The sequence below is a fragment of the Triturus cristatus genome, chromosome 10 (assembly GCF_964204655.1).
Source record: "Triturus cristatus chromosome 10, aTriCri1.1, whole genome shotgun sequence".
In the NCBI taxonomy this organism is placed as follows: domain Eukaryota; kingdom Metazoa; phylum Chordata; class Amphibia; order Caudata; family Salamandridae; genus Triturus; species Triturus cristatus.
In genome coordinates this window covers 493,107,262-493,127,831 of record NC_140593.1, presented here as the reverse complement: position 1 = coordinate 493,127,831, position 20,570 = coordinate 493,107,262, and the positions used below count along the sequence as shown (strand labels likewise).

General features: G+C 44.6%; 1 protein-coding gene across 18 annotated transcripts in view; it reads right to left on the bottom strand.

Annotated features, from left to right (window-relative positions):
* DIP2C (DIP2 acetate--CoA ligase C (putative)) overlaps nt 1–20,570 on the bottom strand; it is a 1,028,010-nt gene that overhangs the window by 597,404 nt on the left and 410,036 nt on the right. For 17 of the 18 annotated variants that reach the window (XM_085631929.1, XM_085631931.1, XM_085631933.1 and 14 more), the window contains one exon: nt 4,270–4,341. The exons of the other annotated variant lie outside the window; for it this stretch is intronic. In XM_085631929.1, coding sequence (XP_085488055.1) covers nt 4,270–4,341 — 72 coding nt within the window. The remainder of the gene's footprint in view (nt 1–4,269; nt 4,342–20,570) is intronic. 18 annotated transcript variants of the gene reach the window in all.

Below are 20,570 nucleotides of genomic sequence, written 5' to 3'. Positions count from 1 at the left end.
AGGTGGTTGCATGACAGCCAGTGTTGAACATCTTTCAGTACGTCATTGAGTCTTTGAATGTCTTTGAGGGAGGTGGTTTCCAAATATATCTGAGTATCATCAGCGTAGAGATGGAAACAGATGTTGGCTGTTTTGAGTAGTTTGGTGAGAGGCTCCATGTAGATGTTAAAAAGTTGCGGGGATAGCACTGAGCTTTGAGGGACACCCTTGTTGACTGGGTGGAGGTCGGAAGCAAAGTTTTTGATTTTGATTTTTTGAGTGCGATTGTGCAGGAAGGAGGAGAACCATTGGCGGACCACCTCGCCAAGACCGACTCTTTCTTGGAGAGCACTAAGGAGAAGTTTGTTATCTACAGTGTCGAATGCTGCCAAGAGGTCAAGGAGAATGAGGAGGAAGCATTGGTCAGAGTCTAGTGATCTGTGGATATTGTCAATGATGCTGAGGATCGTGGTTTCTGTGCTACAGCCTTTTCTGAAGCCAGATTGGTGGGAGTCTAGGAGGTTGATGTTGTCTAGGTGTTGGGTTAGTTGTTGGAGTACGCATCTTTCTAGGATTTTGGACAGAAGGGGGAGGTTCAACACGGGTCTAAAGTTATTCAGCTCCGTAATGTCGAGGCCGGGTTTTTTCAGCAAGGGTGTGACTTGTCCCATTTTAAGGCAGTCTGGAACGACTCCATTTTTCAAGGAGCTATTTATGATTGTGCACCAAAGCGGAGCTAGGGAGCGCTTCAGTTTTTTGGTCAGTAGGGGAGGAATGGGTTCTAGGACATGAGCTGAGGGTTTGGAGGTGGAGATCAGTGTGAATCTCTCATATTCTTGAATGGGGCGGAAGCTTAGCCAGGAATTGGCATTGTAAATGACAATGCCTTTTATTGATCTGTTTTGATAATTAACACATAAGAAGTGGCCGCATTGTCCTGGGCTGCTTGGAAAGTGAAAGTGCACATGGCACGCTGAATGTTGAAGGAAAGCATGTCGTGCCTGCAGTAGGAGAAACTCATTAAAGAAAATAGTGCTTACAGACAAAATAAAACATACCTTGTAACAGAAGTAAAAGGACTAATCCTCATGGGAGGTTACAAATGAATACAAAGCGGTACTAAGGAGGGACTAACCAGCCTATTAACGAATCAGAAGCAAGCATTTACGAAGGACAATGACAAGCAAATGACAAATATAGGCGGAGAGTGGGCGGGGCTTCAAGTCCATACTCGAATGCAACATGCCTCGCAGAGCAGCGCATGCGCTGCTCAGGCTCGACCTAAAAAGGGATTCCCACCTTTTCTATGCAATAAACGTCTCCTACAGAAAATGCTTTTATAGAAAGATCCTGCTACAAAAACAACTTCTCCAACAAATATCTTGTTCAGGTGAAATTAATTGCAAAAATTGTTCCCACTGCTCCCAGGAATTCTATTATGTTTTTACAGCCAAGCCCGTATACAGTCCACTCCTGTACCAGATTTAATGGAATGCCAAACAGACTAGCGCCGAGTCTCTTAACAGGAGACTCCAATCACATCATATACAAAGTCTAATTTTAAAAACAAGCATTTGCAATGCAATAGGTCGCGCATTTGTTACATTTAGAGCTATTGATGCTGCAAATGAGGAGGTTTGTTTGAATCTTTTCACACAAAATATCTTAGCTGTAGCATAACTTATAAAAATAATCCATGAAGTAAGGAAAGGGTGCAGTACCTTTGCCTGTCACTAGGTGTCCCTGTGGACCTCTATTTGCCATATAAGGTACTGAACCCTGCAACAATGAAGAATGCAACTCACCCCCAGGACTGGGTCCAGGCCCGCCTTATTTATTCCCAAGCAACAGGGCTTGCTGACACACACGTAGCACAGTAGAGCTTAGCCTGCTGCTGCGGCTGTTGTCTTGCTCAAACTCGCTAAAATCCATGATGCACACACTGAAATTCTTGCATGCAGGATGGAGGAAGATGTAACACTGTGCAGGAGCAAGAAAAGACTGCAGAAAGCCATTTGCCTAATGCCACACTTTAGATTCAGATGTTTAAAGCAAAAGCATAGTATGCCGTGATTGGTACAAAGTATATAAATGGAAAAGAAATGCGGTGACCGTCTGCCTTGTTTATTTACTATTGTAGAAATTGTGGCACGCCGCACTTTAGCTTCAGATGTTTAAAGCTAAAGCGTGGCGTGCTGCGATTGCTACATAATTAAACAGATAGAAAGAAAAGTTGTACGTCTGCCGTATTTTCTTTTTCTATTTATTTACTTTTGAGGCAATCGCGGCACGCCGTGCTTTAGCTTAAGATGTTTAAAACTAAAGCGCAGCATACCGCCATTGCTACAAAAGTCAATAAATGGAAAACAAATGCTGCAGCCTCCCGCCTTTTTTTTTTCTATTTATTGACTTTTGTAGCAATGGCGGCTTGCCAACCTTTAGCTTCAGATGTTCAAAGCTAAAGCACGGCGAGCACCGATTGGTACAAAAGTAAAGAAATGGAAAAGAAATGCGGTGGCCGTTTGCCTTTTTTTTCCTATTTATTTTCTTTTTTAGCAATTGCGGCACGCCGTGCTTTAGCTTCAGATGTTTAAAGCTAAAGCGCAGCATGTCGCGATTGCTACAAAAGTAAATAATAACAAATGCAGAGTCCGCCCTCCTTTTTTTTTTTCTTTGTGTTAATGGACTATTGTAGCAATGGTGGCATGCCACGTTTTAGCTTCAGATGTTTAAAGCGAAAGCGTGCCGTGCCATGATTTCTACAAAAGTAAATAAATGGAAATAAAACGTGGTGGCCACCCGTGCAGCATGTCGTGCCTATTTCAACAAGACATTAATTAACTAAATAGTGCTCACTAACTCTTAATGAAACCTAGAGAGTAAAGAGACATGTAAGAGGGGCTGTCCACATGGGACGTAACAAAAGAAGAGAGGGAGGTCCTAAGGAGGGACTACTAAGCTGAATCATGAATCAAAAAACATAATTTACAAAGGACAGTAAGAGGAACCAATTGAAAACATCTGCGGAATATGGGCGGAGCTTAAAGGCCATACCTGAATACAGCAGGTCTCAAAGAGACAGCGCAAACACTGCCTAGGCAAGACCTAAAAATGCATGTCAGCCACTGACATCGGCAATGTATTTCAGAGTCCGGCATCCAATATGATAACACCTTAATCACTGGTAAAATAACCATATCAATGTGATCCTTCTCATAGCAGTGGCTGAGGCTCTCTCTCCCAGTCAACAAAGCAACCCACTCAATCCACACCACATTAATCCTATTGCCACTACACTAGCTCCCACCAGAAACCAGATATACTTTTAAGATGGTTTACTTGGCATACCGGATAATTTTTTAGGTTAGTTGACCTATGATAAAAAGCAGATCGTGCCCAAAACGTTAGGATTAGTGCGAAACAACAGTTCCCTGATCCCGGAGACCCCACACTTTACCCTGTCCCAAAACCTGTCCGTTTCAAAACAAGAGTGTAAACAAGAATGTAAATCCATCTATTCAAGTTGCTCCAGAACAGTGACAGCTAGTCAAGACCACCAATACTAACTGGGTTACCACATCAGACACCCTACCTGATAGGGCTCTGAACGTGAACGTAAACGTAAACATGTCCTAAAGAGTCATCTCTGATGGTTGACTTTGAAGGGTTCACACAAAAAAGCACTGCGGGATCAGCATAGACAAAAACCCGGGGAGATTTAGCATTCTCAAGGACAAGATGTGGAACAACTAAAAATAGCTCTTCCGACTACCAGTGTGCAATTCTATCATGTTCATGAACATATGTGCGTACAGAACGAGTTGGCCTGCGTCTGTTTTATTCTAGATGCATTGCGATTCTAACAAACGTGTCTTAAAAACTGTTCGTTTGTGCCTTTGCAGAAGGAGACAATACGACACTAAATATATCCCAGCAGCCTTGGTCCAAGAGCCGCGCGCACATCAGCATTACATAATGAAGTCAAGTGCAGGCGGCCAGGGATGGAGGCAAGCAGCGTCTCGTTTCCAATTACCACACGGCTTACCAAATATAAAAATAGCTCGGTTTACAGTACAGCGCGGGCGCCGTCCCACCAGTCAATACCAGGCATACTTATGCATCAATGGCCTGAAAATGGAAAATCAATGCGCCATCTTAGCCGCCGAGTTACTTCGGCTGCGAGTTTAATCTGGTACCTCTCGCGCAGATGCAACAGCGAGCGGCACAGTCTCAAGCAGAGAGGAGCCCCCGAAACCCCGCCACAAGTTAAAAGGAAAACTCGGTACATACCTGGCGGCTGGGGTAAATAGGCTCCGATTAATTTTGATCTTTTCTTTTCATACCCTTTCTGCGTGATGTCACCTGTCGAACAAAAAATGGCCAATCAATAAAATGCTTTAGGTAAACGCATCTCATTTGCTTAATGGTCGCCGGTGCCATGAACAGGCATCAGCTCGTGGACACAACATAGGAATGAACGGGCAACAACAGGTCACACCACCCACACAACCGGACAACGGGCCGACACTGGAGGCTTAGAAGCCCGTCTGATTAATTGGAGTAGATCCTATTCTGATACACGGCTAAAACTCGGCCTGCGCAAATGAGTGGACGTGCATTAAGTTAATTAACATTGGATTATACAGGAGGCTTGCGCCTGACGGATGTCAAGAAGAATTATCCATTAGGGCAAGCCTTCATTGGGGGTACCACTCCTTACAGGCTCAGGCAAACAGGGGCTTGAGCAATTCTACTCTGGGAGCTGCTGCCAGATCAAGAAAATACAGAAAAAGAAACTGTGCACACCATGTTTTTAAGAGTTGTTAGTAAAAAAAAAAAGATATTTGCTTGATAAAAATAAAGAATACCACATTCGAATGAAATAATAGGTATGGCGAGGTGTTGCAAGGGGTATGTGGTGTAAAAGCGTGTTTTTCCAGACAGGTGGGCATCTGTATACAGAGATAGTTTGCCAGATGTTCACACACACACCAGAGTCCAATGCAGTAAACACGTCTTTCTCTTGGCGTGTTACACACACTCTGACATGGCTTCCAGGCCTGGGGTGTTCAGCGCAATCTACCTTGATTGCAATCGTTTGTGGCATTCATACACATCACTTGGCAGGTTTTTAGCGGGCGTAACAGGTGGTTACAAAAGGCATAATCCCTCAGAAGCATATGGCCTACCGGAGGCCCATAGCTGCTTTTCCATAACCCCTTGTGCAACGTCCTCAGAACCTTAATCCTGGCCTGGGTGGCAGCCCATATGTGGAAACACAGTGTAATAATTTCTTACGCCCATATGTGCTGCATATGTGATTTGGCGGGAAGCAGGAAAAAGGTTCTTATCATAATAGAGTTGTTATTTTTGTCCCTATACACGAAGCATCAGTTCAGCTCCCTAGTGTCTATATGTATGTGATTTCTTTGAACATTTCAGAATACAACTGTCGCAGGTTATTTTCAGTTTCGAGAAATGATTTTTTTTTTTTTTAAACAAAGCAAAAGCACTTTCTACTGGCACGGCAACAATAGCCACTACACACACACTGTCACCCCCACTCTCTATCCCACGACTCCGAGCCGGGGCTCCCCGAGTGCGGAACAAATACACCGCAATAACAAAGTACCGCAATAACAAAGTACCGCACAAACAAGTAAAACATCCTTTCAACCTTTGAAAGATAAGGGTTATCGGTGGCAACATTACACCAAGTTAGAGTTATGATGTACAGGTTTGTTCGCATAGCCTTTGATACACAAGAATACCAGCTACACAATGTATTTCTTCCCAGAACAGCAACCAGAATCCCGGTAAAATGACATCACATAACAAAAAAACAAAAAACAAAAAAATATATATATATATATATATATATATATATATATATATATATATATATATATATATATATATATATATATATATATATATATATATATATATCTATATATATTTTCCTAGAACGATTTCATGTCACTTGAGTATTCTTGCAAACAACTGTCCCAGACGGGTTTGAGATATTGTGCCTCGGCACAAAGACGACCATATACATTGCTGATGTGTCTTCATATAGCACAGGCAGTAGGGTAAACATTTGTCAAACTCTTTCCCTGGTGCCATGGAAAGGGTTTCTAAGGAAGGGTATTTGGATTAACTACACTGTTAACGCCCAACAGTTGAGGCTTCATTAAAAATAATCAGAAAAGAAAGAGATATTTATCAAGAATATGTGCCGAGTCCCTATCAATCGAAATAACCTTTTACTGTGCAACTCGCATAGATACATTGACATCTTCATGTGTAGGTTTCCACCTGCCACGTAGATGGAAGTGTTTTTTTTGCCTCAGGCAAAAACAATACACAGCCCTTCAGATGCTCCATTCACTTATAACAAGGTCTGTTTTGACACCATCTGTTACAATCTGGCGCCCTCTAGAGACTATTTGTGATCCTTCTCTCCTAAACACCTTTTAATGACGCAGTATGTCCCCCTCTAGAGGCTATTTGTAGGGGTGCACCATAGCAGCTTCCTGCAGAACCTTTAATGTAGCGCTGGCCCTGCCCCTCTTTGCATAGATTTCGGCATTTTAGGGGATTAAATTAAATCCAAAGAATTCAATGCAAGTTGATTTTCAGGGAACAAGACGGAGTTGGGCTCTGTGGTGTTCGTGTTGTGCAAATCTGGCAGGATTCTCCAGTCTTGTCTTTTTACGAGCCCGCCCTGCAAGGTTGGGGGTCCCCAGCAAACTGGAGGTCTTTGCAAGCATCTAATGGAGGGGACATGACCTGCTTTCTCTCTCGCACCAGCCGTCGGATTTCCATGGCAATTTGGTATTGCGAGTCGGAGAGAGAAAGGGAGCTGAGAGAGGCGACACCCTCCTCTCGTGATCTTCGCATTCCTGAATATCCAATTTTTGCGTGGCAGCTACCAGCATTATGCTTTTACATTTACAGATGCACCACGAATGCAAGAATGAACACGAGATAATGGCAGCAAAGAAATCACGCTATTCAGCAACTATTGAACTGTGCCACATCACGTTGCAGTATTTCAAAGTGCATTCTGGGGCCTGAAGTTTGAATATGGCCATGTGACCACTGGGATTTAATTTTTATCACTGTGACTTTAAATATTATGAACACTCACCTGGATAAAGGCAAGACGCCGAAACGCGTAGGTGGAGCTAAGTGTTCAAAAGCTGCTGCGCATTCAGTATAATAAATGCTTTTCAGGGAACAAGACGGAGTTGGGCTCTGTGGTGTTCGTGTTGTGCAAATCTGGCAGGATTCTCCAGTCTTGTCTTTTTACGAGCCCGCCCTGCAAGGTTGGGGGTCCCCAGCAAACTGGAGGTCTTTGCAAGCATCTAATGGAGGGGACATGACCTGCTTTCTCTCTCGCACCAGCCGTCGGATTTCCATGGCAATTTGGTATTGCGAGTCGGAGAGAGAAAGGGAGCTGAGAGAGGCGACACCCTCCTCTCGTGATCTTCGCATTCCTGAATATCCAATTTTTGCGTGGCAGCTACCAGCATTATGCTTTTACATTTACAGATGCACCACGAATGCAAGAATGAACACGAGATAATGGCAGCAAAGAAATCACGCTATTCAGCAACTATTGAACTGTGCCACATCACGTTGCAGTATTTCAAAGTGCATTCTGGGGCCTGAAGTTTGAATATGGCCATGTGACCACTGGGATTTAATTTTTATCACTGTGACTTTAAATATTATGAACACTCACCTGGATAAAGGCAAGACGCCGAAACGCGTAGGTGGAGCTAAGTGTTCAAAAGCTGCTGCGCATTCAGTATAATAAATGCTTTTCAGGGAACAAGACGGAGTTGGGCTCTGTGGTGTTCGTGTTGTGCAAATCTGGCAGGATTCTCCAGTCTTGTCTTTTTACGAGTCCGCCCTGCAAGGTTGGGGGTCCCCAGCAAACTGGAGGTCTTTGCAAGCATCTAATGGAGGGGACATGACCTGCTTTCTCTCTCGCACCAGCCGTCGGATTTCCATGGCAATTTGGTATTGCGAGTCGGAGAGAGAAAGGGAGCTGAGAGAGGCGACACCCTCCTCTCGTGATCTTCGCATTCCTGAATATCCAATTTTTGCGTGGCAGCTACCAGCATTATGCTTTTACATTTACAGATGCACCACGAATGCAAGAATGAACACGAGATAATGGCAGCAAAGAAATCACGCTATTCAGCAACTATTGAACTGTGCCACATCACGTTGCAGTATTTCAAAGTGCATTCTGGGGCCTGAAGTTTGAATATGGCCATGTGACCACTGGGATTTAATTTTTATCACTGTGACTTTAAATATTATGAACACTCACCTGGATAAAGGCAAGACGCCGAAACGCGTAGGTGGAGCTAAGTGTTCAAAAGCTGCTGCGCATTCAGTATAATAAATGCTTTTCAGGGAACAAGACGGAGTTGGGCTCTGTGGTGTTCGTGTTGTGCAAATCTGGCAGGATTCTCCAGTCTTGTCTTTTTACGAGCCCGCCCTGCAAGGTTGGGGGTCCCCAGCAAACTGGAGGTCTTTGCAAGCATCTAATGGAGGGGACATGACCTGCTTTCTCTCTCGCACCAGCCGTCGGATTTCCATGGCAATTTGGTATTGCGAGTCGGAGAGAGAAAGGGAGCTGAGAGAGGCGACACCCTCCTCTCGTGATCTTCGCATTCCTGGATATCCAATTTTTGCGTGGCAGCTACCAGCATTATGCTTTTACATTTACAGATGCACCACGAATGCAAGAATGAACACGAGATAATGGCAGCAAAGAAATCACGCTATTCAGCAACTATTGAACTGTGCCACATCACGTTGCAGTATTTCAAAGTGCATTCTGGGGCCTGAAGTTTGAATATGGCCATGTGACCACTGGGATTTAATTTTTATCACTGTGACTTTAAATATTATGAACACTCACCTGGATAAAGGCAAGACGCCGAAACGCGTAGGTGGAGCTAAGTGTTCAAAAGCTGCTGCGCATTCAGTATAATAAATGCTTTTCAGGGAACAAGACGGAGTTGGGCTCTGTGGTGTTCGTGTTGTGCAAATCTGGCAGGATTCTCCAGTCTTGTCTTTTTACGAGCCCGCCCTGCAAGGTTGGGGGTCCCCAGCAAACTGGAGGTCTTTGCAAGCATCTAATGGAGGGGACATGACCTGCTTTCTCTCTCGCACCAGCCGTCGGATTTCCATGGCAATTTGGTATTGCGAGTCGGAGAGAGAAAGGGAGCTGAGAGAGGCGACACCCTCCTCTCGTGATCTTCGCATTCCTGAATATCCAATTTTTGCGTGGCAGCTACCAGCATTATACTTTTACATTTACAGATGCACCACGAATGCAAGAATGAACACGAGATAATGGCAGCAAAGAAATCACGCTATTCAGCAACTATTGAACTGTGCCACATCACGTTGCAGTATTTCAAAGTGCATTCTGGGGCCTGAAGTTTGAATATGGCCATGTGACCACTGGGATTTAATTTTTATCACTGTGACTTTAAATATTATGAACACTCACCTGGATAAAGGCAAGACGCCGAAACGCGTAGGTGGAGCTAAGTGTTCAAAAGCTGCTGCGCATTCAGTATAATAAATGCTTTTCAGGGAACAAGACGGAGTTGGGCTCTGTGGTGTTCGTGTTGTGCAAATCTGGCAGGATTCTCCAGTCTTGTCTTTTTACGAGCCCGCCCTGCAAGGTTGGGGGTCCCCAGCAAACTGGAGGTCTTTGCAAGCATCTAATGGAGGGGACATGACCTGCTTTCTCTCTCGCACCAGCCGTCGGATTTCCATGGCAATTTGGTATTGCGAGTCGGAGAGAGAAAGGGAGCTGAGAGAGGCGACACCCTCCTCTCGTGATCTTCGCATTCCTGAATATCCAATTTTTGCGTGGCAGCTACCAGCATTATGCTTTTACATTTACAGATGCACCACGAATGCAAGAATGAACACGAGATAATGGCAGCAAAGAAATCACGCTATTCAGCAACTATTGAACTGTGCCACATCACGTTGCAGTATTTCAAAGTGCATTCTGGGGCCTGAAGTTTGAATATGGCCATGTGACCACTGGGATTTAATTTTTATCACTGTGACTTTAAATATTATGAACACTCACCTGGATAAAGGCAAGACGCCGAAACGCGTAGGTGGAGCTAAGTGTTCAAAAGCTGCTGCGCATTCAGTATAATAAATGCTTTTCAGGGAACAAGACGGAGTTGGGCTCTGTGGTGTTCGTGTTGTGCAAATCTGGCAGGATTCTCCAGTCTTGTCTTTTTACGAGCCCGCCCTGCAAGGTTGGGGGTCCCCAGCAAACTGGAGGTCTTTGCAAGCATATATATATATATATATATATATATATATATATATATATATATATATATATATATATATATATATATATATATATATATATATATATATATATATATATATATATATATATATATATATATATATATATATATATATATATATATATATATATATATATATATATATATATATATATATATATTTTCCTAGAACGATTTCATGTCACTTGAGTATTCTTGCAAACAACTGTCCCAGACGGGTTTGAGATATTGTGCCTCGGCACAAAGGCGACCATATACATTGCTGATGTGTCTTCATATAGCACAGGCAGTAGGGTAAACATTTGTCAAACTCTTTCCCTGGTGCCATGGAAAGGGTTTCTAAGGAAGGGTATTTGGATTAACTACACTGTTAACGCCCAACAGTTGAGGCTTCATTAAAAATAATCAGAAAAGAAAGAGATATTTATCAAGAATATGTGCCGAGTCCCTATCAATCGAAATAACCTTTTACTGTGCAAATCGCATAGATACATTGACATCTTCATGTGTAGGTTTCCACCTGCCACGTAGATGGAAGTGTTTTTTTTGCCTCAGGCAAAAACAATACACAGCCCTTCAGATGCTCCATTCACTTATAACAAGGTCTGTTTTGACACCATCTGTTACAATCTGGCGCCCTCTAGAGACTATTTGTGATCCTTCTCTCCTAAACACCTTTTAATGACGCAGTATGTCCCCCTCTAGAGGCTATTTGTAGGGGTGCACCATAGCAGCTTCCTGCAGAACCTTTAATGTAGCGCTGGCCCTGCCCCTCTTTGCATAGATTTCGGCATTTTAGGGGATTAAATTAAATCCAAAGAATTCAATGCAAGTTGATTTTCAGGCATATTCTTAAAGCTTTATGCTTACATTTGTGGATTTGTTCACAGTGTGCACCAGCTAAAAAAGTAAGCTTAGGAGAAGGAAGGGTGTATTTGTGCAGACATTTTTTTTTTTTTTTAACTTCCCATGAAAAATATATTTTAAGCGGAGAAATGCCTTCTCTCACACTGCCTGACAATATAGGGGTGCTTGTGGCATTGTCACTGAAAGACTGGGCACGTAAGTGAACAAACTGAAGCATGTCTCCGATTATCCACTGTGCTATCTGTGACTTTGTGGGTGTTTCACCACAATACTAATGAGCACCTTTCCTTCCATTTCTCTGGAAAATGTCAGTGCTCTCTCGCATACTAGGCATCCAAATTAAGAAAATCTATCACTCTAAGAATTTTTCAAAATAATATGAATTTTCTCGAGACTTCAATTCGATGACACAAGACAAATCATTTATGCTTGCAAAAACGCTTTTTTGGGCACCTAATTAAAGCAAAGGTGTGCAACAACTTTGGCGGCTTAGTCCCCTAGTGCATAATTTAAACATGATTATGACTGCATAAATCTAAGGATTGAGTGTATAAATACACTATAAAAAGTTATCCAACCAACCTTCTATAGTTTTGATATTTAAGTCAAACTCATCAACAACTTATCTAACTCCACCACTTAATATCTGTTGTTTTCTGCTTCAGATTAAATGTTTATTATGTAAATGTAAATGTAAATTGATACTTGTATAGCGCACTACTCACCCGCAAGGGTCTCAAGGCGCTTGTACGAATACCGCTGTGGAACCCATCCTGGCTTTCCCTCTGAGGTGTCCACTCCTGGGCACCCCCAAGGTGGAGGCCAGGCATCCTTAGCGTTGTGTATTATTGGAGGTCCTCCGGTAAAACGACACAAAAGTTTTCTCGTAAACAAATTTGTATCTAATACGTTAGTTGTAATCTTGCAACTTTCAACTGTCATGCTTATTAGATGAAAATCAGATTATTGCAAGCTCAGTAGGTCAATCATTCCACAATTGGATGCGAGGCAGCTCTGTGTTGTACCGTGATATAATGTACCAGATATGACTGAGTAAAAAAAAAGTGGCTGAGTGGATCAGGTAATGAAACTTTGGTTCTACTGAGAGCTTTTTTGAAAACTTTAACAATTTACTAGAGGGTTCTTCAACTAAAATCCTTGGAAACAACCCTGATTTTTCAAATTTCAAAACTACAATGGTAAGTAGCGAAATAACAAGAAACTCCCAAGAAATGTACATGTAGCAACAAACAGCTCAGATGTGAACAAGCACAGGCAATGCAAATAGGTCTGCTTCTACATTATTATTGTATGGCTGTTCTCTATGTGGAAGCAAAGAACTGTAGAATAATAGTGGTTGAGGTTAAAAGGTCATATGACAGTTGCACTTTCAAGCCTTATCTAAACTTCCATGTAGGTTAATGACCACTCTCTTTCCATCTATACAGCCAGATGAAAAACAACGTAAATTATCAGTTATCTAAGACCCTTTAATAGCATTACAGTATCATGTATGTGCCCTGAAAGTTCAAGCTCAGGCAGCTGGACAAAAACAAAATGGTCGCAGCTGTGTAGAGGGCAAGCACTTCTGGCCAATCAAAACATGTACTCCTGGCTCCACACATGTGGGCAGAACAAAAGCCCCTCTCTAGTGAGTCTCACATAATTGTCTGGCAACAGCTGTGCAGTCAAGCTAGACCATAAAAATAGAGTGTAACTATTAATATTAACTACATTCACTTGTTAAAAACAAACATTTAAATAAAATAAGGTGGAGTTAATTAAAATGTGAGGAAAACGAAAAAGTGATGGGTTTATGCCTGAATTATCCTCAGCTACTGATAAGTGCCCTGGACCACATTCCCATCCATCCTTTTTTTGCTCACTGTGCCATTACAGCTTTGGCCGGAATGCTCCATATACAATAAGACAATGGCTGATTTGCGTCTGGTTGATTCTAGTCTGTAGTGGCACAGTGAGTAAACAAACAACTGCCTGGAATGAGGGCCAGAGTAAATGCCAAAGGCTTAAATTATTTCAAACATTCCACCCATCGCTCTTTTGCTTTTCTCAGTTAAATTTATATCTACATTTCGAAGAACTTTTCAAACAGGCCCTATTTTTGCATACATAAAAATTAGCAGATTGCTATTCTAACAATTGTTTGGTGTGCATATTGTTTTACACAGTTTTGGTGTTGGCAAATAGTCATATAAATGACACTAGATGACACAACGTTAACGTCTACCATAGGTTCTTCCACTTCCTAGAAACAAAATGGTAGCTGCAAAAATTTGTAAGAGGTATTCCGGTAAGCTATACCTTAAAGCGTCATGGCAACAGACTCCTGGCTTTAGGGCAGCTGGTTTTATTTCAGCTCCGATAGCCGGTCTTAAATTGGGCACTCTAATAGAGAATGACCACAGGTTTGTCAGGTACATTTGTAGAACACATTTCTAAAGGGTCCTGTCGCCATTTCACAATCGTCGTGAGAGCACTTAATGTTTCTGGGATTCTCATTGACCTGTTATTTGACACTGTATTTGGGTGCGTTTCGTATAGTTTTGGAAAACCCTTCTGCAGCTTTTCTGGTTTGGCCAATTTGGGAAATCTGTTTGTATTAATGGTATTTTTTGAAGTAAGGTGCTGGTGGACAATAATCGATCACATGTGGGATTCGGTCACAGTTTATTCTGCTTCTGCTGTTCCAAGTAAGCGCTTCATTGGGTAACAATGGAGAGGTCTCAATATGATGCCGTGCGATATGCAAAGAATAGACTTCCAACTGGAAAACTCTAATAAGATCCTGTGTTTAGCAAGTGTGTCCCTTCATGTATTTACTGCACCACAGACTGGTATGTCATGAAGATGCGGGTGAGGTAACGCTTACTGTTGGATGTTCATCACACACACACATACATACACACAGCTGTGACTATGGTATGTTTCCTAATGCTGTCAAGAGTGACTTATCTAAACAGTGCATGCAAGGTCACACGCGAGGCCACTAATTGTTATTATGTTACGTTTATCAGAAGACACCAGCCGCGTCCTTCTGCGGGGTTGAAGCGCTTGTTTATAGCCAGCAGAATGACAGCCCCTGCCATCTAAAGAGGATTAATGCAATATCTGGGAGATTAGGTATAGTCAAAGCCTTGAAGGGGTAATTAACAACTTTCCTGATGGCAGATATTAGACACGGTCTATGGAGCGAGCGATGACAGATGGACCCTGCATGCAGTCGTGTTGAGACCTGACTCAGTCAGGGAACAGATACGATCTAAAACAACCAAGACCGTGGACAATACAATACTAGTGGCAACTCACCGACCAATTCTGTTCCCTTGTACAGCCATTAAGAGCCCGTTTATTTACTTGGAGAATATGAAGCGAATAATAGGCTAGGACCAAACACAATCATTAAGGGTCTAATAGCAATCTTGGCTGATGGGATACTCTGTGACGGATATCCCGTCATGTTTGTGATTGAGTAACCCTGTCCGCCAAACTCGTAATCAAGCCCTAAGTGTCTTGGGCACTGAACATTTAAGGAAAGTGGCAGGGAAAATAACACCCTGTGCCACCTGTGCTCAAACACGGGAAGCAGATGAATGCTTTGATTTTGTACAGATGAAGGCTGTGTCAACTTTGCACCACATTTGCGCTGACTGTGACATGATCTGAGAACACATGTAGGAACTCGGCCAGCTGAAGAGCAGTGGTGGTGTTGTGGAAGAGCATTGGTGGTTTTGTGGTGTTGTAGCAGAGCACTGCACTTCAGCGACTTAAGTTTTTTTACTAGTGCCGGATCTGCCCAGGAGTCATGGGTAGCGAGGCAAATGCGTCCACCTCTTGAATCTTTAACAAGCCTGCAGTGCATGCCCCCTAGTGACAAAGGTAGAGTCACAACACAGAAGACAAAGCAACCTAAGGTGGCAGTTTTTTGCGATGGACTATCTCCTCTTACTACATGCTTACGGCAACTGGTAGTCACCCAACGCTCTTCACTCAAGTATTCGTGCAACTTCTTGCGAGTCCCATGAGGGAGAAGCAGCACCTTTCCAATGCCAGTTGCAGCCATCCGCAATGTGCATTACTGCTTGTAAGCCATTGTGTAATGGAAGCTCTTCAGATCACAGCGAGTAAATTGTAAGCTCTCACAATCAGAGTATTGCAAAAATGTAATCATCACAACTGCTCGTCAATGCGAAATCTTGTAGCTTTGCCAATGCTCCTTTATTTGTGTGCTTCACATTGTACCACCACGCAGCCTTTAGGCCATTTCTGTGAGCCATGCCCACAAGTGAAGGTTATTAAATGGACAGCTTTGTTTAATGGTCACATACAAGGTGCATATAGAAGACAGAACTAAATATCACACGGGAACATTTTTAGCCTCTCCATCCCTAGCTTTTCATTTGTTTAAGTCTAAAGGAAGTAGGTCAACAAATCAGTTCAAACCTATTGCATACATTTTAAAAGCCAGCAATGATATCTCTGGTTAAAATCCAGTCCAAAGCCCTTTCCAGGGCTCGGCCTCTCTCCTCTTCTGAGTTTATTCAATGAAACAGCGTCCTCAGGTGCTTGCCACCACAGAAAAGGCCAAATTATGGGAGCCCATGGTCCGTGTTTACCCTTTTTACTGCACTAGGGCCAGAGGGGCTACGAATAAGAGCTGGAGGGAATATGAATAAGGGCCGGAGGGAATACGAATAAGGGCCGGAGGGAATACGAACAAGGGCCGGAGGGAATACGAACAAGGGCCGGAGGGAATACGAACAAGGGCCGGAGGGAATACGAACAAGGGCCGGAGGGAATACGAACAAGGGCCGGAGGGAATACGAACAAGGGCCGGAGGGAATACGAACAAGGGCCGGAGGGAATACGAACAAGGGCCGGAGGGAATACGAACAAGGGCCGGAGGGAATACGAACAAGGGCCGGAGGGAATACTAACAAGGGCCGGAGGGAATACTAACAAGGGCCGGAGGGAATACTAACAAGGGCCGGAGGGAATACTAACAAGGGCCGGAGGGAATACTAACAAGGGCCGGAGGGAATACTAACAAGGGCCGGAGGGAATACTAACAAGGGCCGGAGGGAATACTAACAAGGGCCGGAGGGAATACTAACAAGGGCCGGAGGAAATACGAATTAGGGCAGGAGGAAATACGAATTAGGGCAGGAGGAAATACGAATTAGGGCAGGAGGAAATACGAATTAGGGCAGGAGGAAATACGAATTAGGGCAGGAGGAAATACGAATTAGGGCAGGAGGGGCTACGAATAAGAGGCAGAGGGAAAATAAATAAGGGCCAGAGGGAAAATAAATAAGGGCCAGAGGGAAAATAAATGAGGGTCCGAGGGAATAAATGAGGGCCGGGAGGAGTATAAATGAGGGATAGGGGACTATAAATGAGGGACAGGGGGACTATAAATGAGGGGTAGGGGGGACTATAAATGAGGGACGGGGGACTATAAATGAGGGACGGGGGGGACTACAAATGAGGAACAGGCGGGGACTACAAATGAGGGACGCGGGGGACTATAAATGAGGGACGCGGGGGACTATAAATGAGGGACGCGGGGGGACTATAAATGAGGGACGGGGGACTATAAATGAGGGACAGGGATTATAAATGAGGGACGGGGGACTGAGGGACAGGGGGACTATAAATAAGGGGGAATATAAATGAGGAAATTTAAATGAGGGCCAGGGGGAATATAAATGAGGGACAGGGAGACTATAAATGGATGGCAGAGGGAACATAAAGAAGGATATACAACAGAAAATGGATATCTTGACTGGTGAAGACACAAATGGCTACCTCGTACCCTGGCATCAAACTTATGAATATTGTATTTACTAGTGCAATTCAGATAACAGGCTATGTTGTTGCGTTTATACAAATTGTACCGGTACTCTGTGCACATTTGATTATGTATGTTTCCTATTTTCCTTTGTTTTTAATGTGCATGTAAATGTGTAATTTAAGTACAGGTAGTAGTTGGAAGAACTACTTTTGGATTCTTTTGACTCTGAAATCTTATCACTGCATAGTTTCCAATTTGTAATCAATTTTTTTTAAATCCGAATACAATGCCATATGTTTTTTTTCCCCCAAAGCCAGGTAAACCTATTCACTTAAGATAGCGCTGTAAAGCATCCACGGACCAGTAAGTCCCAGGAGCTTTACTGCAAGTAAACAGGGAGTAGCTTCAGCAAGATCCGGCTCTACGACACCTATGACGTCAAGTTAAGTTATTTCAAATGCGCGAATTCCTTCGAGTTATTAGGAGTTGTAAAGACCCAAGTGTTCCGTGGGTCTGATGGAGGCCATCGACCAACGTACAATAACATCTCCCGATACTTGTGCACCCATCCTCGGGTGAGGTTCACTACTAATGCTGTGTCCTACGAGTCTTTCTTTGGCCCAGGATTCCGTTTTATCCTCCCGTGCCCCTTTTAAAGCCTCCACGCGGCATCTGAGGGTTAATTAAAGCTATCCCGGCCGCGCCCCCGTGACTCGCGCTCTCTGCCTCTGATGATGCAGTCGGCTCTCCCCAGTATGACGCTCGCCCTGGCACAAAGGAGCCGCTCCTGGCTAATTTTAGAAAGAAAACTCCACACCGCCTAACAGAGAGCACATGCTAACACCGTTCAATATATGTGCATGCAATTTAACCTACATCATGCAGCGCTCAGTTTATGCTACTGCTGAAACCAAGATCCGCTTCCTTATCAAGGTTAACCGCTCTTACGCGCATAAGGTTACCACCATCTGACTTACAATATGCCAGCCGCGGCCCATCGTTAAGGGCGAAGGAGCCCCGGCCATCCACCTTTTATCAATGCATGAAGAGTGTCTGTCAGGCTGAGCAAAGGTCCGCCTGACAGATACTCTTCAGGTTTATGTGAGGCAGCCAGATACTGTACATGTGCTAAATGCCCAGGTGCCTGGCTGCATGAGCCGAATTTTGCCAGGCTAAAGTTTTCACAGCCTGGAGGGTGTGATCTGCTTAGTTCCGCAGCGTCTTCTGTAAACCTCCCCATCATAAAGAGGCAGAGCATCACTGATAAACTCGAACATGGGTGCTTCAGTTTTAAGCCCTGAAGTGCCCAGGGATTACTGTCAATAAGGGACGCTCGTCACAGAGTGAGGTGGGGTCAGCAACTCTCACTGACTCCATTCCAGTCTGTGACGAGGTAAGGAAGATCCTCCTCTTATTGGCTTACCTATGAAGAGGTCTGCCAATGAGACGAGGAGGCAGGAACTTTCTTCCATCTCTTCCTTACCCAAAGCCTCCAGTAAACAACTGAGAATGCAACCCCTGCCACCAAATCTCAGGTAAGTCCTTAATGAATGCATGTGTGTGTGTGTGTGTGTGTGTGTGTATGTGTTTGTGTGTGTTTGTGTGCATGCGTGTGAATGTATCTGTATGTGCGCTGTGAATTGTGGGTGTATGTGTGCCTGCTTGTGAATGGGTGAGAGTGCGCGTGTGTGTGTGTGTGTGTGTGTTTACATGTGTGGAAGAGAGTTGCATGTGTGTGCCTATTTCTCCGCTGCTGTCCATACGAGCCACCACTGCAATTTGCCATTACTAAAATTAGCCCCAAGCTTGGGCAATCATGCTCATGATTTCACCAAAGAAGTGGCACCGTTTAGGCAAAAAAAATATGAAATGTGCCTGGTAAGAAGCGTTAGGTCAATGAGAGGCCCTCTACTGATTCCACTGAGCAGAACTGCAAATCTTTCCATAAGAGCCACTGAAACGCTCCACCTAAATATATTAAATTACTAAGGGACACGGACCTAATGGATGCAAGAAGTAAAAGTGACAGATTGTGGGGGCTGCTAACCCCCCTCCCCTCCCCCATACGGATGAAGGGAAACCTCTTAGGATTGGTGTTTTGCTGTGGACAGATATGTTTCTGAGGATGGGGATACCCCAGAAAATATAATAAGTAGGGCTCCCGGTTTTATGGTATTTTTTTTTCCGACATTTCCGTCTGTATTTATCTATATTTATTTTTTGCCTATTTTTTCTGTATATATCCATTTTTATTTTAGGTTTTCTAAATAAATGAAGCTGCAATGGGTATTTTTCCACATTTATTTGACTGATAAATGTATACCCTCATTTGAATGTCCAAACGGTTTCAGCAGTATACAGCGCAACGGTGCTATCTGAAAACACTTGCATTGTAGAATAGCATCAATAACTGTTGATCGGGAGGAGCCAAGATGGCGACCGGAGCAGTCGCTTGAGCGCCCGGCTCCGTCGGCCCTTGGCCTCGGACTATCATCCTGATTCCTATCCTTGCCGATTTTCGAGGTGCAACGCGTGCGACGACGCGCTGACTGCGCCGCCGCTTTCCCGAAGTCTTAGCCCGCCCGGATGCCGGAGTTTTTGGTGCCTTTGTTCCCCGCCCTGGACCCTTGCTCTACTGTGGCCTCGGCCGGCCCCCTGGAAGCGTCGCAGTCACCGGACCCGCTGGTGCAAATCTGAGCCCGAGGTCCCGATCCCGCCTCACGCCACGTACGGTCGCCAGAAGAGCCGGGAGAGAGACGCCCGGACACCTCCTGTACCCTGCCTCTGACGGGCTGGAGCCAGAGGGTAAGCCCCGGTGTGGCGGGTCTCCTACCCCGCTCTGTGGACCACGCTGTGGAAGGCTGCAGACCCCCTTCTTCTATGGTCTAGTCGGCTGCAAAGAGCGCCCGAGGGAGGGGAAGAGACTGCTGGCTTTCACCTGTTGCGGCGCAGACCTGTTGGGAATTGCCTCCTTGTCACGATCCCCCCCCCTGGCCACGGTACCGTTCAACGGTAAAACATGGCGCTGATTGCCTGCTCGCTGCTGGGGGGTGATGCTCCGGTCTCGCCCGCTGCCCGCTTCGCCCTCCCTCTACCAGACTCCAGCTCCCCAGTGCCGTCCCGGATTGCTGCCGTTGGGGGGACGCAGCCTCCGCTGACATACGGCTCCGTTCTGGCTGCCCTGCGGGACTTTCGTCTGCAATTGTGTGTCGGCTTGCAAACGCTGAGTGAGCGGTTCGACTCTACACTGTCTGCTGCGGGCCGTGAGCGCCCCGTTTGTGATCAACAAGACGTGAGTCTGCCAGTGCTGTGGCCCTCCTGCGGGGAAGCAACGACTGGGTATAACGGTGCTACACTGGTGTCTGCATTTGGCTTTCCCGGCGCTCGGGATCAATCGCTCTCCTGCTCAATGGCAGATACTTTGTTTCCCCGGTCATTGCTGCCTGCTTTGTTGTTGCCTGCCTCACCGTGCCCGCAGGAGTTTCCAGCTGAACTACACCTGGCGACCTCGAGGAACCGTTCACGGTGGCCTATGA